The sequence below is a fragment of the Takifugu rubripes genome, chromosome 19 (genome assembly GCF_901000725.2).
Source record: "Takifugu rubripes chromosome 19, fTakRub1.2, whole genome shotgun sequence".
Classification (NCBI taxonomy): domain Eukaryota; kingdom Metazoa; phylum Chordata; class Actinopteri; order Tetraodontiformes; family Tetraodontidae; genus Takifugu; species Takifugu rubripes.
Window position 1 is genome coordinate 9,752,096 of NC_042303.1, and position 12,369 is coordinate 9,764,464.

At 44.7% G+C, this 12,369-nt stretch overlaps 3 protein-coding genes across 9 annotated transcripts; 1 reads left to right on the plus strand and 2 right to left on the minus strand.

Moving 5' to 3' along the window:
• Positions 1 to 1,528: 1,528 nt before the first annotated feature.
• si:ch211-213o11.11 (probable G-protein coupled receptor) lies at positions 1,529 to 5,769 on the minus strand. Of its 4 annotated transcripts, none has more exons than XM_029827258.1 (3): positions 5,640 to 5,769; positions 5,194 to 5,492; positions 1,529 to 3,248 (listed from the first exon to the last, which is right to left on the minus strand). In XM_029827258.1, the coding sequence occupies exon 3, from the start codon at positions 3,185 to 3,187 to the stop codon at positions 1,901 to 1,903; it is 1,287 nt and encodes a 428-aa protein (XP_029683118.1). In that variant the 5' UTR covers positions 3,188 to 3,248; positions 5,194 to 5,492; positions 5,640 to 5,769; the 3' UTR covers positions 1,529 to 1,900. The 4 variants fall into 4 exon arrangements, with proteins under 4 accessions (XP_029683118.1, XP_003973413.2, XP_029683117.1 ...); XM_003973364.3 differs by having other exon boundaries at positions 5,194 to 5,495; positions 5,640 to 5,744; XM_029827257.1 differs by having other exon boundaries at positions 5,194 to 5,495; positions 5,704 to 5,738.
• A 15-nt stretch (positions 5,770 to 5,784) lies between these two features.
• LOC105417836 (uncharacterized) lies at positions 5,785 to 8,136 on the minus strand. 3 transcript variants are annotated; one of them, XM_029827261.1, is made up of 6 exons: positions 7,884 to 8,136; positions 7,414 to 7,574; positions 7,168 to 7,321; positions 6,767 to 6,942; positions 6,425 to 6,653; positions 5,785 to 6,354 (listed from the first exon to the last, which is right to left on the minus strand). In XM_029827261.1, the coding sequence occupies exons 2-6, from the start codon at positions 7,564 to 7,566 to the stop codon at positions 6,197 to 6,199; spliced, it is 870 nt and encodes a 289-aa protein (XP_029683121.1). In that variant the 5' UTR covers positions 7,567 to 7,574; positions 7,884 to 8,136; the 3' UTR covers positions 5,785 to 6,196. The 3 variants fall into 3 exon arrangements, with proteins under 3 accessions (XP_029683121.1, XP_011612233.1, XP_029683120.1); XM_011613931.2 differs by having other exon boundaries at positions 7,168 to 7,324; positions 7,884 to 8,128; XM_029827260.1 differs by lacking the exon at positions 7,884 to 8,136 and adding an exon at positions 7,748 to 7,813 and having other exon boundaries at positions 7,168 to 7,324.
• Positions 8,137 to 8,323: 187 nt separating this feature from the next.
• Positions 8,324 to 12,147, plus strand: rrp9 (ribosomal RNA processing 9, U3 small nucleolar RNA binding protein). 2 transcript variants are annotated; one of them, XM_011613933.2, is made up of 15 exons: positions 8,324 to 8,541; positions 8,671 to 8,762; positions 8,843 to 8,955; positions 9,038 to 9,105; positions 9,447 to 9,488; positions 9,574 to 9,700; positions 9,807 to 9,931; positions 10,002 to 10,094; positions 10,182 to 10,282; positions 10,364 to 10,498; positions 10,731 to 10,793; positions 10,891 to 11,048; positions 11,138 to 11,217; positions 11,342 to 11,415; positions 12,005 to 12,147. In XM_011613933.2, the coding sequence occupies exons 1-15, from the start codon at positions 8,458 to 8,460 to the stop codon at positions 12,093 to 12,095; spliced, it is 1,446 nt and encodes a 481-aa protein (XP_011612235.1). In that variant the 5' UTR covers positions 8,324 to 8,457; the 3' UTR covers positions 12,096 to 12,147. The 2 variants fall into 2 exon arrangements, with proteins under 2 accessions (XP_011612235.1, XP_003973369.1); XM_003973320.3 differs by having other exon boundaries at positions 8,325 to 8,541; positions 10,891 to 11,036.
• The last annotated feature ends 222 nt before the right edge of the window (positions 12,148 to 12,369 follow it).

The window sequence follows — 12,369 nt, forward strand, 5'->3', positions numbered from 1 at the left end:
GAACATGTAAGTATATTGTAGAGCTGCATGGGGGTGGGGGGCAGACCTGTCCTTGATGATTTGGGAGGAGGCTTCTGCTCCTCTAATGACAAGCGCTCGCTGTGGCAGCGGCATCAATCACAGGTTTCTCCTCTGAGTCTCCAGGAGTGCTGCTCTTATCACCCGTGTCTGTGCAGCCTCAGAGAGCCTCTTTGTGTTTCAAGCACAACATGTTCCCTGATTAAGACGAACAAAGCACGCCGGCTGAACTCAGGCCACGGCCTCGCTGGGTTTTTTTCCCGTTTGATCAGCGAGGGCTGTAGTGAGCAGAAGAGGTGATGTAACCGGACTCAATAAAAGACCCCAAATGAGGCGGAAGGGTCTCGAGTTTAATTGGCAACTTGAAGACGTCCCTGGACTAAATATTCATGAAGCTCAGCCATGTAAGGATCAAACAGGCAATCGACCCTTTAAACTGTATTTTATCAACTTCCAACACATCCATTAATATTTATTTTATGGATTAATGTTAAGTAACTCTTAAATAACATGTAATCACCCCGAGGAAAACATAAGAATTCACGCCTTGATCTTGAATTATCCATGTAAACAAAAACATTCGGCTACATGTACTGTTTAATGGTGACTGGATCTCACTTTAATCCATCATTTCTGTGCAAGAGAGCATGTGGACACGCAGCGTTTGTGTTTGTGTTTGTGTTCAATCAGCAGCGTTTGTGTTTGATTGACCTTCATCCGAGAGTCTGCTAATATTTGTGCACTGCGTCTATCATCATCATCGACGCATTTAAATGCAGCAGCCGGTGTCTCTTTAGCATCAGGGACCATATAGAGACACATTCCAATCTATATAAATGTCTGGTGTCTATATTTTTGGATTACTGTGTGTGGGTGTGTGAGGTCAGGCTAATGGGCCTGCTCTTGGTTAGAGTTTGGGTTGATGTTCTGCTTTTAAATGTAAGGATCAGTAATTATTGATAGGGTTGAGCTGGATCAATATCCCCATTTACTGTGCACAATATTGCCATAAGTAATGTGCGACGCTGCTGTCAGTCAGTGTTGTCCGTGCCCAGGTCTGCTTTTGCTGTTTTATTGTGCTCAGAGGGGATGAGAGGAAATCCACTTGCGTACATTTCTGCCGGCTCGCGTCAGGAATGTGACGTCCAGAGACCTTCTGAGAGAGGACACTGATGGCAGCCTGCTGGGGGGGCCGACACTGGTCCATCCTCTAGGCCGGGTTCTGCATCCTGCTGGGAATCATTTCTTACCATCAGGAAGGAGTGCTAATGTTAGCAATGATGTGGATCCTTTATTTTGTGCAAAGAAAATTGATGTCACTTAAATCCAGTCCAACAACAACAACAACAATGCAATTCAAATAAATGTAAACTCCTTCAAAAAGAATATTTATGCTGTTTATTTATTTATTTAGATATCTCCGCTTGTTTGCTTTTCTTCCTGCAGCAGGCTGATCGTGTAGCAACTGTTTCAAAAGAAACGCTCGTGGCTCTTGCACACGCATCAATCGGCACACATGGATGCTCCGGCCCGACATTCCCCTCGTTAAATACAGGACCGTTTACTCCTGAGGACCACAAGTAGCTCAATGTTCCACAATGTGGAATAAACAGAAACAACGTGTTTATACAACATGTTTATTTCTCCCCACGGTTACAGTCATCCCTGCAAATCGGCGCTTATAAACCATTAATAGCTTTTTATAAATCACAATAAACCTCTTCCGTCTGTTTTCACCATAAATCACAGCATATAAAATCTTTTTTTTTTTAAATCCTCTGGTCTCTTTCCACCCTCATGACCGAAAGGTTCTCAATAGCTCTGCAGGATTATTGTGATAGTCCCAGTCTGCAAATGCAGCAGCCCACCTGTAACGATATGTTCAGGTAAACTCCTCCGGGATCTGTCCCGGTATCCTGAAACCATTCGGCCCAGTCTGATCCAAGGTGCTCCTGGGACTGGGCGTGGCAGCGCTGGCCTGCGTCTCCACCGTGCAGCTGGTCCTGTGGAGGAACTGCAGGAAGTTCTCGTTGCCGGTACCCTCGTGGCTGGAGGCGGCGAGCTCCACCGGCCGGGCCGAGTAGCAGCGCCGCAGCTTGCAGAGCTCCTCCCTGATCTGCCGGTTGAGGAGCCCGTAAAAAAACGGGTTGAGGGAAAAGGAGGAGTACGCCAGCCAGGTGACCCCGTCCTCCAGCTCCTCGGACGTGGAGTGCATTTGGCTCAACATCTGGTGGATGTGGAAGGCAAAATATGGAAGCCAGCAAACGAGGAACTGGCCAACGATGACCACCAGCGTGAAGGCGGCCTTGCTTCCACCGAAGGGCCAGTCACACACCGTCCTCCGTGGGGTGTTGGGCGTCGTTGTGATGATGGTCGTCTGGCTGTTGATGGAGTCAGAGCGATGCTTGGACTGGCTGTTCGTCCACAGGGGCAGAGGTCCGTGTTGGCGGGCGGCGACGCGGGCCACCTTGTATACGCTACAGTACACGGCAAATATCACGACGGCGGGCAGGCAGAAACAGGCCACGCTGAAGATCACAGAGAAAACCCGCCTGTGGTCGCTATGCATCCAATGCAGAGAGCAGTGGGCGGCGCCGATGGAGCCCAGGCCGCCGTAGTCAGGCCAGCCGAATACAGTGAGAAGCCCCAGGCCGCAGGAGGCGATCCACACCATCGCCAACACCGCCGCCGTCAGCCTTAGCGTCATCCTGACCTCGTAGCGCATGGGGTGCACGATGTAGTAGTAGCGCTCCACGCTGATGGCCGTGATGGTGAAGATGGAGGCGGCTATGAGGATGATGTTGATGAAGATGTAGAGCCGGCACTCTAGCATGGTGAAGCCCACGCCGGCAAAGTACGGTGAGGTGGCCACGATCCCAAGAGGCATGAGCAAGACGGCGCACAGCAGGTCCACGGCGCACAGGTGTCCCACGAAGGCAAATTTCCTCAGGTGAGGGGATTTTACCACAACAATCAGAACGGCGGTGTTGGCCACGAGGGCCAGAACGTTCAAGGTCACCATGATGCAAATCCCAGTCAGGTCTTTAATGTGAGACGGACGGAGGGGAAAGCCCATCTGCCTGCTGGGAGTGGAGGGCATCGGCGTCAAAGCGGCGGTGCTGCCGGTGTCATTGTGTTCTGAGGTCAGGAATGGACCGCTCGGCTCCATGACTCATAGCAAAGGCGCCACGGTACCTGACACAGATGCCTCCAACATTAAATCTTTACTCCTGTGTACAAAAAAAAAAAAATCAAAGCACGTTTAACAGAAAAGGTGTCAGTCTGACCTTCCCAGGGACACAAACGTCTGCCTTGACCTTCATCTAACTTTTTCATTTATATCCCGGTTTAAATTCCAGGCCACAGGACGTCCCTATGACATCATCAGATATATCAGATCTCACAACATGTCAGGGAAACGTATGGATATGGCTTGCTTTCACATTCACACACACACACACACACACACACACACGCACACACACACACGCACACACAAACACACACATCCTCGTTGGGTATTCTTACCTAACCCCTAAACCCATTTCAAACCTCAATCCTAAACCTTGTCTACATCCTCAAACAGTCCTTTTTCAGTTGGGGACCAACCAAAATGGCCTCACTTTGCAACAATGTCCCAATTTGCTGCTACAATGATTATTTTGTTGCTCAAAACATACGTAGCACATACAAGAACACGCACACACACACGTTAGTGACAGGGAATAGCCATTCACTGGTGGGCTTTTAAAGAGCGGTGCTCTGAATTTCATAGGGACCTGTGATCAGTAGGAATAATTCATGGACCAACGTCCTTCTTCTCCTCCGTCCATCCTCATTCTTTTTGAATGGAGGATAATGAGCAGGCTTGTTTTGAGCCAGCTGCGAAGAACTGGCTGCATTGATTAATATGTGTCCAGTGTCACCATCAAAGAGGAAGCCTCTTCCCAGAACTGGCCCGACCCTGATGCGATATTGAGAGAAAAAAACACCAGGGCGGCGTTAAATTGGCTGATTTCAACCCATTTTCTGTGTATGAACCGTCGTGCACGGCAGCGTGCGTGGTGATAATCACGATCGGGTTTTAAATAAATGACTCTGGAGGATGCTGTGTCCTAAATACATGCAACCGCTCACCACTGGGGGATCAACTAAGACTGTGCTGCTGTAATCTCCTCTGGCGGTGAGCTGCTGGCATCTCACGTTTGAGGCGGCGGTTTTGTCCCCGTGGAAGCCCGGAACACGTACATTCCGCACAGGTGTTATGTAAAGGGCGTCCTCGTTTCACTCGTGTTCTGGTCGCAGCCCAGGCGTAAGAGCCACATCCTCCTAAATCCGGGGTGATGCCCTGATGGGGTCAGGCAGCTGATTCATGAGTTCAGTCAAAGTTCTTACTTCTTACTTCTTGTGGAGGAATAATTCACCATCAGCAAATTACTTTTCACCTCTAACATGAGAATGATGGAGTCTCGCCGTTTGACCCCTGGTTGTGTTGGACTGCTTCAGCCTGTGTGGTGATACTTTATAATCCCAGCTTTTGTGCTGACCTTCTGAGTTGTGTTAATAACCAATTTGATTTCATTTATATAAACTGGTCTATTTCCAGCCACTTCCGTGATGCCATCCGCCGTATATTTTGATTTTCCAACACATGACTCCACCAAGGCCCAGCAAATTAAGAATAATTACAATAATCTGTCCAGATCCAGAATAAAATTGGATTAGTTTTTTCTCGGTCTGTTTCAAATCCTCCCAACGAACAAACAGCAACAACAGGGGCAAATGTCCTTAATGACGCTGAAAAAACAAATCTCATTGTACATCAAAAATACTTGAGATTTTCATTGACGCCTCTGTGTGAATAGCAACATGAGCTCCATCAGTGTGTCACAGAGGGGAAACTAGCGTGTTTGTGGCCTGATAAAGGTTTCCGGTCATCAGAAAACCAAGGTGCAGCCCTTCTTCTAAAGTGTTCTTAAACAGGTTGCAGCAACACTACCAAAATAAGGTTTTGACAATTAATATAATGTATAATAACCACATTTGGCTGTTTTTTTAGTCTCTCCATATTGGTCAAAAAAGTGCACTGGAAATTAAAAGGATGGCCAACAAAAGTTTTCAGGAAATCACCCTTAATCTAGATAAAGTTAACAGATGAGCATCGTCATTACTTACCTGCAGAAGAACAATGGTTTTCATTTGGAATCACTGGTGATTGGAGATGCTCCCAAATCTTTCATTGACAAATAGGTCCATCGGATGGTGGCGACATCCAGAGCATCACCAGATTGCTGCTCCCGCTTACAGCAACGTGCCAGGAACAACTGCAAGAGTGTGCCGGAGCCTGGAGGACTGCGTCCAGCAGGGACAGGACGGGGATGTGATGCGCGTCCACTGAGAGGGTGCAGCCGGTTTGATTGACACGGGTGGGAGGAGCTGGGAGTGACTGGTTGACTGACATCTGAAAGGAGGACCTACTGATTACACACACACACACACACACACACACATCAAGCTCTCTATAGTAGTCAGCATTACGCAGGATTCATGTGGTCCGCGTTTCAACACACTCCACATTTGGGTCTGGATGTAGCAAAGGAAAAAAGTTTTATTATTCATACTTTTACATCAGTCTGTTCCTGGAGTTGTATGTTGTGGATGCTGAGTTCCTCAAACAGGACTCACCACTGACATCTGTTGGCTCCTGGAAGAACAAGACTGACCGCTGCAAGGAAAGAGGAGATCCAAATGAAGCAGAAAGGAGCATATTTCAAAGATTTATTGACCCTTAAGATGGTTTAAATACAGCTATAATGTCACAGGTGAGTTATTAGTTACAGAATTTTCACAGCTCTTGTATCACATACAGCATAATACAAACAGAAGCTTACGATAGACTACAAGGTACAAGTGGCAGTCCTATTCATCATGACCTTTTTATCCTTGACTACACACATTCTCACACACTGGCTGAAATGTACGTACCATCAACACAAAGAATATATAGTGCTGTTAAAAGTCTTGGATCACCGCTATAACCATTGAGTTTTCTAGCGCAGAATAGAGCATGTTTCCAAATTAAATACTAATTAGGATAATAAACTTAAAGTGTCCAAAAAGTCAACCTCTAGCTGGTCTGGTAACCAACAAATAAGAAACGGCTCTAAGAATCACCCCTCTATAAATCTTGACTGAAGCTCTCGTCGGTGACAGATTTGTGTTCCACTTTCCCCAAGCCGAGCCTTTTCTTTAACAGCTTGTCCTCGTTGTTCAACTTTGTGCGGATGGCCGTCTTTATTTGGCTGTGATCAACACCGAACTTGCCCGACACGTGATCTGGAAGAGGAACGCGTGTTTAGAAATAGCAAAACATGCACAGAAGAAGCACACTGTGACGCTTTCTTACCGATTATACTTCGCAGGATCTCAGGAGGAAGCTGAGGTTTTTGGGAATCCTCTCCATTAATAGTGTTCCTCCGTCCCTGCACGGAGTGGGTGGCTAAAGTTTCTCTGTCGAAAATGATCATCAGCAGGGCCGAGGTGTACTTCTTGTAATCCGTTACCTCCGCCATGCGTTCGTAAAGGTTTTTTGGTACTCGAAGATGCTCAGACAGATACAAAAAGTTGTGGTCGTCCTGAAAAAGAAGACAGAAAAGAAGTCAGGAGCACCACAGCAGAACTCCTGTCTCCTTTTCCTCTATATAGAGAGTAGTTGCCCCAGCTGTTTTGAGTGTGCTGTCGCCCGAACCTCTGGGATATCATGAATGGCACTCATCTCTGCCTCAGGCTCATTCAGGAAAGACACGGTTTTATTCTCATTGTTCTGCGGTACCAACGATGCCTCGCCTCCCTGAAGAACATGGTCCAGAGTGACTCGAAGCTCGTGTGCTGTGTGCCTCATCTGCATCATGAGAGTGTTCATCTCTGAAAGGTGTTAAGACACAGTTTGGATTCGTTTTACTGGGCTCGGATAATGTGTTTGTGTTCCTAACATGCATTTTAGGCACCCATGAGAGGCTCATTTGTACATTAAGGGACGTGAACTACCTTTCCTGCCACCACTGACACTAGTCATTTGTGTTGATCATATTATAAACAGAGGAGGTGGCTTCAGTGTTGGGATATTAATTCAATGTATTTTTCACCCACCTTTGAGCTCTCTTAACTCTCGCTCTGCTAAAATCCTACATCTGCGTTCATACTTGAGCTGGGCCTGCAGTTGCTCTATTTTCAGAAGGAGACTGATGGTATCTGTTCTGATTCCTGGACTTGAAGCGTTCTCCTCGTCAAAGTCAATAGATTCCTGCTGTAAAATATGACAGGACCATGATCAAACTATTATCCAGTTTTTTATATCTGTAATTCATGTAGAATTAATCTGCATCAAGATCTTACCTCGGCGTTGGTAAACAGTGGATAACTGGGCTCTTCAGCTAACCTATATTTATCACTCTCTGACTCACAGCTGAAGTCATGTGCATCACCGTCCATCTTTATCACCTTGATTGGTGCCTGCACTGAAGCTGTTGCCTCTCTCTTGGGGGGCATCTGTCAACCTGAGAAAGAAAGGATCCTATCAGCTTTCACACCAAGCGCGGCTTTAACTCCATGCGAAGAAGAGCCTCCAGTCGAACTTCCCGCTCAATGTTGCTTCATGTCCTAAACTCTCAAATGCGAGGGATTATATTAATAAAAACAATAATAATAAAAAGTTAGCTCAGTTGCAAACCTCAGCCCCTTGTGCCTCCTCAACCACAGGCTTCCGTAACTACCAGCCGGCTCCACTCCAGCCATACAAACTATTATTAAATCCTGCATTCAAAAAAACTGGATATGTAATATTAGACGGTTTATATGAGGCTCACCTGTCCGCTGGACCTCAGGGATAAACAGTTTCAGCTCTCACCGAGCGCAGACACGGTACAGTATGGAAATACTGCGTAGTGGAGGAAGTAGTAGTACTACTGCAGTACTACACTTTATCGATCCTGACACAATTATCTCTCACTTTTAACACCCACGCCATATGATTCCGGGCAAACAATTGTGAAATGCTACTACTATATATATGTTTTATTTAGTATAGAACACATGTTTATAACAGCACCCTGATGTGACGTTTAAGCAGCAGGAACACTTACACGCGGAACGAACATTCAGTTACCTATTCCCGTGGGAAGCATTTTTCCACAGTACAGTTTCCTGCACAACCACGCTTAAAAACTATCCAATTGATGTTCGGAGTTTCGGTAAAAGGCGGGACCATTTGGTTGGAGACCAAAATTAAGCCAATCAGTGTGCGTTTGATCAAATGACAGCGCCGTCAAGTTTGGTTGTAGTACACCCATGTGGGTACAATGTTGATTTTCAACCCAGACTGTAGAGTTATCTTTACCTGCAGTTATCTTTGGATTTAAAACCCTTTAAACGTATTTGAACATGTCTTCGTCTTTCTTTATAAGGGCAAAACAAAAGCCAAAATTAGCTCAAAAAGGAAAGATTGCAGTGGCGTCTAAACGAAAGGTAAGTGAGCTGAGCTGTTAGCAACGAAGCTAAATCAAATGAAACTTTTCAGAAGGTTGATGCGGCACCTTAACAGTGTTTGTTATTGTCATCTGAACCATATTCCGCCACCATTATTTCCTATTGCAGGTTGATGGTGACTCTGGCGGAAAAAAAGTTCGAGCAACGAAACCCAACTCCAAATACAACGAGGAGATTTCCAGCGAGTCTGAGACAGAGAGGTTCGTTTCTGATGCTATACTCAAAAGAGTTCCACCATCCACCTCATGTGTATTAACTACAATGCATGTTTCTTTTACAGTAATGTGGAGCCCAAGAAGAGGCGTCCTATCGAGGAGCAAGAGTATGAAGAAACTCCCCAGGAGAAGAAACTAAGACTAGCCAAGCTTTACATTGACCAGTTAAAGGAGGAAGGTGAGTTTGCCCTGTGTATAAAGATTTATAACTTTACTCAATACAAACACGGGTATTTATTGTATAAAATTACCTTTCTCAGAGGAACAGAAAGCAGATGACGAGACGTTTGAAAGTGATTTGGTTGCTGGAAGACTTCAAGAAGAAGTGGTAAGAGGCTTTTATTTAATGCCATGGATGTGGTGTAGAGTTGAGCATTATATGACTGAATTCAGTATATGTTGACTATTTTTGAGTCTACAATACAAGAATTGTGATACCTCAGGTATTCTGATTAAAGTTGTTTTGTATTATTTTGCTTTATTTTGTTTTAAACTTGCCTCAGTGGAGTCTGTTTTTAAATAAAGCTTCTGCCTTGAATTTAAAACAATCACCATTGAGGAGCGGTCTTACGCCACTGGAAATGTTCAACGTAATTGACCTTCTATACATGACTATCGTCATACTCTACTAAGGTATTAACCTATTTTTCCAATATGATTTCTCCTCAGCTGGAACAAAAAGGAAAACTCCAGAGACCTATTGCCAAAGATGTAAATGAAGACTCCATCTTATCTTTGCTAAATTTGCCATTTTTGGAGACTCCTTTTTTTCTACATATTTATTCTTTCCCTTCAGCTTTTGCCACCAGATGCTTCAGACATCAGGCTGTTAAGGGGACACAAACTTCCAATCACCTGCCTGGTCATCACCTCGGATGACAAGCACATCTTTTCTGCTGCTAAAGATTGCTCCATTATTAAGTGTGAGTAGACTTTAAAATCCTGCAGGGAAAAAATGAATAGATTAATGGAAGCAACACTTTTAAGAAAGAAAAGTTTCATTAATATTTTTGGTTTAAATTTCTACAGGGGATGTCGAGAGCGGGAAGAAGCTGCACAAAATTCCAGGTGGAAGGAAAGGAACAGAGGACCGACATGTTGGGCACACTGGTCACATCCTGTGTATGGCTGTCTCATCAGATGCTAAATATTTGGTAAGAAGTCCTGCTCCTGTTTGCAGAAATGCACCTTCATTTTGTACCAATAATCCATTTTTTTCTGTAGGCCACTGGTGATATGAACAAGCTGATAATGATTTGGGAAGCAGAAACATGCAAACATCTGTATAAATTCACAGGACACAAAGGCCCCGTGTCGGTAAAGTCCTCTCGTTCTCTCCACAGAATGGATTATATATGGTGCAACTCTGAGGTCTTCTGTTGGCTCATGTTCATTTTGTTTCAGGGTCTTTCCTTCAGGCGAGGATCTCACGACCTTTACAGCGCATCTCACGACCGTTCGGTCAAAGTGTGGAACGTAGACGAGAACGCATATGTGGAAACTCTGTGAGGGGGTTAAACATCCTATAGTTTCTACGGTTTGTAAAAATGCTACCTGCGCTTACCATAACTTTTGCCTTGCTGCAGATTCGGTCATCAGGACGCCATCACGGGACTGGACTGCTTGAGCCGCGAGCGTTGCGTGACCACAGGAGGAAGGGATCGCTCAGTGAGGGTGTGGAAGATAGCCGAGGAATCTCAGCTGGTGTTTCACGGCCACGAGTGAGTCGGTCTGCCCCTCTACCACATGTAACCATGAAGAGGAGAAGATGGATGTCTGGAAAATAAAGAGTCCATAGTAGACATAAACATCAGTGATGATCTCTATATGATGTTAATTAGAAACATTGTTAATTGAGTGTTTTATGAGATGATATCCTCCCGATAAGTGTCTGAACTGCCCACTTCCTGTGTGAATACAGAAGGAGCATCTTAATATTCTGTCGTCATACAGGGGCTCCATTGATTGTGTCCAGCTTATAAACGAGGAGCACATGATAACGGGAGCAGACGACGGGTGAGGCGGCTGCAGCATCTGCTGCCTTCACACGTTCTTCCTCATTTGCATTTCCCTCTTTTTGAACCCCCTCTCCTCATCTCTGCATGACTCTCAGCTCCGTGTGCCTTTGGAGTGTCAACAGGAAGAAACCTCTCAGCACCGTGAAGCAGGCTCACGGTTGCCACGGTGACGCGGGGCTGGAGCAGCCTCATTGGGTGGCCTCGGTCGCAGCGCTTCAGAACTCCGACACAGTCGCCTCAGGTGCCTCCGGCTGTGAGAATCATCCCTCATAGAAACACTGGTTTTGTGTGACTGATCTACTAATCTATAGAGATGAATATTAACAATGTTTTTCTGTGCAGGTTCACACAATTCACTGGTGCAGTTGTGGAAATGTGCACAGAATTTCCGTGGTCTGGAGCCTCTGTTCAGTATACCAGTGGTATGCTCTTGCTACTTGCATTCAATTTCTAAATCTTTGATACAGTCAAATATTTAATACAGCTGCGCTCTGGAAATATCTGATTTTGATTTTTTTTTGTATGTTGGTGTGTTTTCTCCAACAGCCTGGGTTTGTTAACAGTCTAAAGTTTTCCAGCTCAGGTCGCTTTTTGGTGGCAGGAGTTGGACAGGAACACAGGTAAATGATCTCATGGGCTTGTTTCCATGGTAACTGTCCTGACCACGTTAACTGTTTCGCCAGTGAAATTGTTTTCAGTAATATAAAATGTCCACTAGGTGGCGGTGTTGTGGTTTTATTCTAATGGTCAATTTTGGGGGGAGATTTAAGAACGACAAAGATGTAATGATGATAATAGTTATTGGTATTTCGTAAATATGAACTAGCATTGCTTGGTAATGTTTGCAAGATTATATATTCATTTAAAAATAAAGTTACGCTGCGGTGACTAATTCTTGATTTTAAAGAAAATACTTTTTTTTTATCAATAAGTGAACATAACAAAACCGGGAGCAACAAATTGGAAGAAGAGCTGCATTTCTAAAGCTCTTCTACCTAAAGTTGGTAATCATGTTGTTTGCTCACCTTTTGCTTCAATACAGAACCCAAACTCTCAGTATTGATGCATTGAATACAAATAGCTGAACAGGAAGTGCAAACGGCTCCTGTCAGTTTCAGAATCCAGTCTTCAAAACAATTGAATGAAACCATTTTTAAAGTTAAAGTATTTTCAAAAAGTTTTGATGAAATCTATTTATTTTCCCTGCAGGTTGGGTCGATGGTGGAGAATAAAGGAGGCCAAAAATGGAATTTACATAATTCCTCTTAAGAGGAGAGCTCCAAATCCAGAGTCTCAGTAAACAAATGTAGTTTTTTTGTTTTGTTTTTTTTTAATTAAAAACTGTTAATGTATTGTGCTGCATTGATCGTCTTATTTCTAAAACTGTTGTCTAGATTTTAACAGCCAAAGGCTTTATAAGCGCGGCAGCAACTGTGTCAGGGTTAAAAATCAATGCACCATCATGACTCGGAGATGCGGCAGAAGCCAAACTTCTCATGTTAATTGTTCCTGCTTCAGTTATTGATCCGACCATAGCATTACCTGCAGTCTCCAGGATCCATAGTCTGAGCAGG

Excerpts from the sequence above, each read along its gene's own strand:
- si:ch211-213o11.11 (XM_029827258.1), bottom strand. The coding sequence starts at position 3,187 with ATGGAGCCGAGCGGTCCATTCCTGACCTCAGAACACAATGACACCGGC.
- LOC105417836 (XM_011613931.2), bottom strand. The coding sequence starts at position 7,566 with ATGCCCCCCAAGAGAGAGGCAACAGCTTCAGTGCAGGCACCAATCAAG. Across the intron at positions 7,325-7,413 it reads CACTGTTTACCAACGCCGAG|CAGGAATCTATTGACTTTGA; the intron begins GTAAGATCTTGA and ends CATATTTTACAG. Across the intron at positions 6,355-6,424 it reads GATCCTGCGAAGTATAATCG|ATCACGTGTCGGGCAAGTTC; the intron begins GTAAGAAAGCGT and ends TTCCTCTTCCAG.
- rrp9 (XM_011613933.2), top strand. The coding sequence starts at position 8,458 with ATGTCTTCGTCTTTCTTTATAAGGGCAAAACAAAAGCCAAAATTAGCT. Across the intron at positions 10,095-10,181 it reads GACACAAAGGCCCCGTGTCG|GGTCTTTCCTTCAGGCGAGG; the intron begins GTAAAGTCCTCT and ends ATTTTGTTTCAG. Across the intron at positions 11,218-11,341 it reads CTCTGTTCAGTATACCAGTG|CCTGGGTTTGTTAACAGTCT; the intron begins GTATGCTCTTGC and ends TTTCTCCAACAG.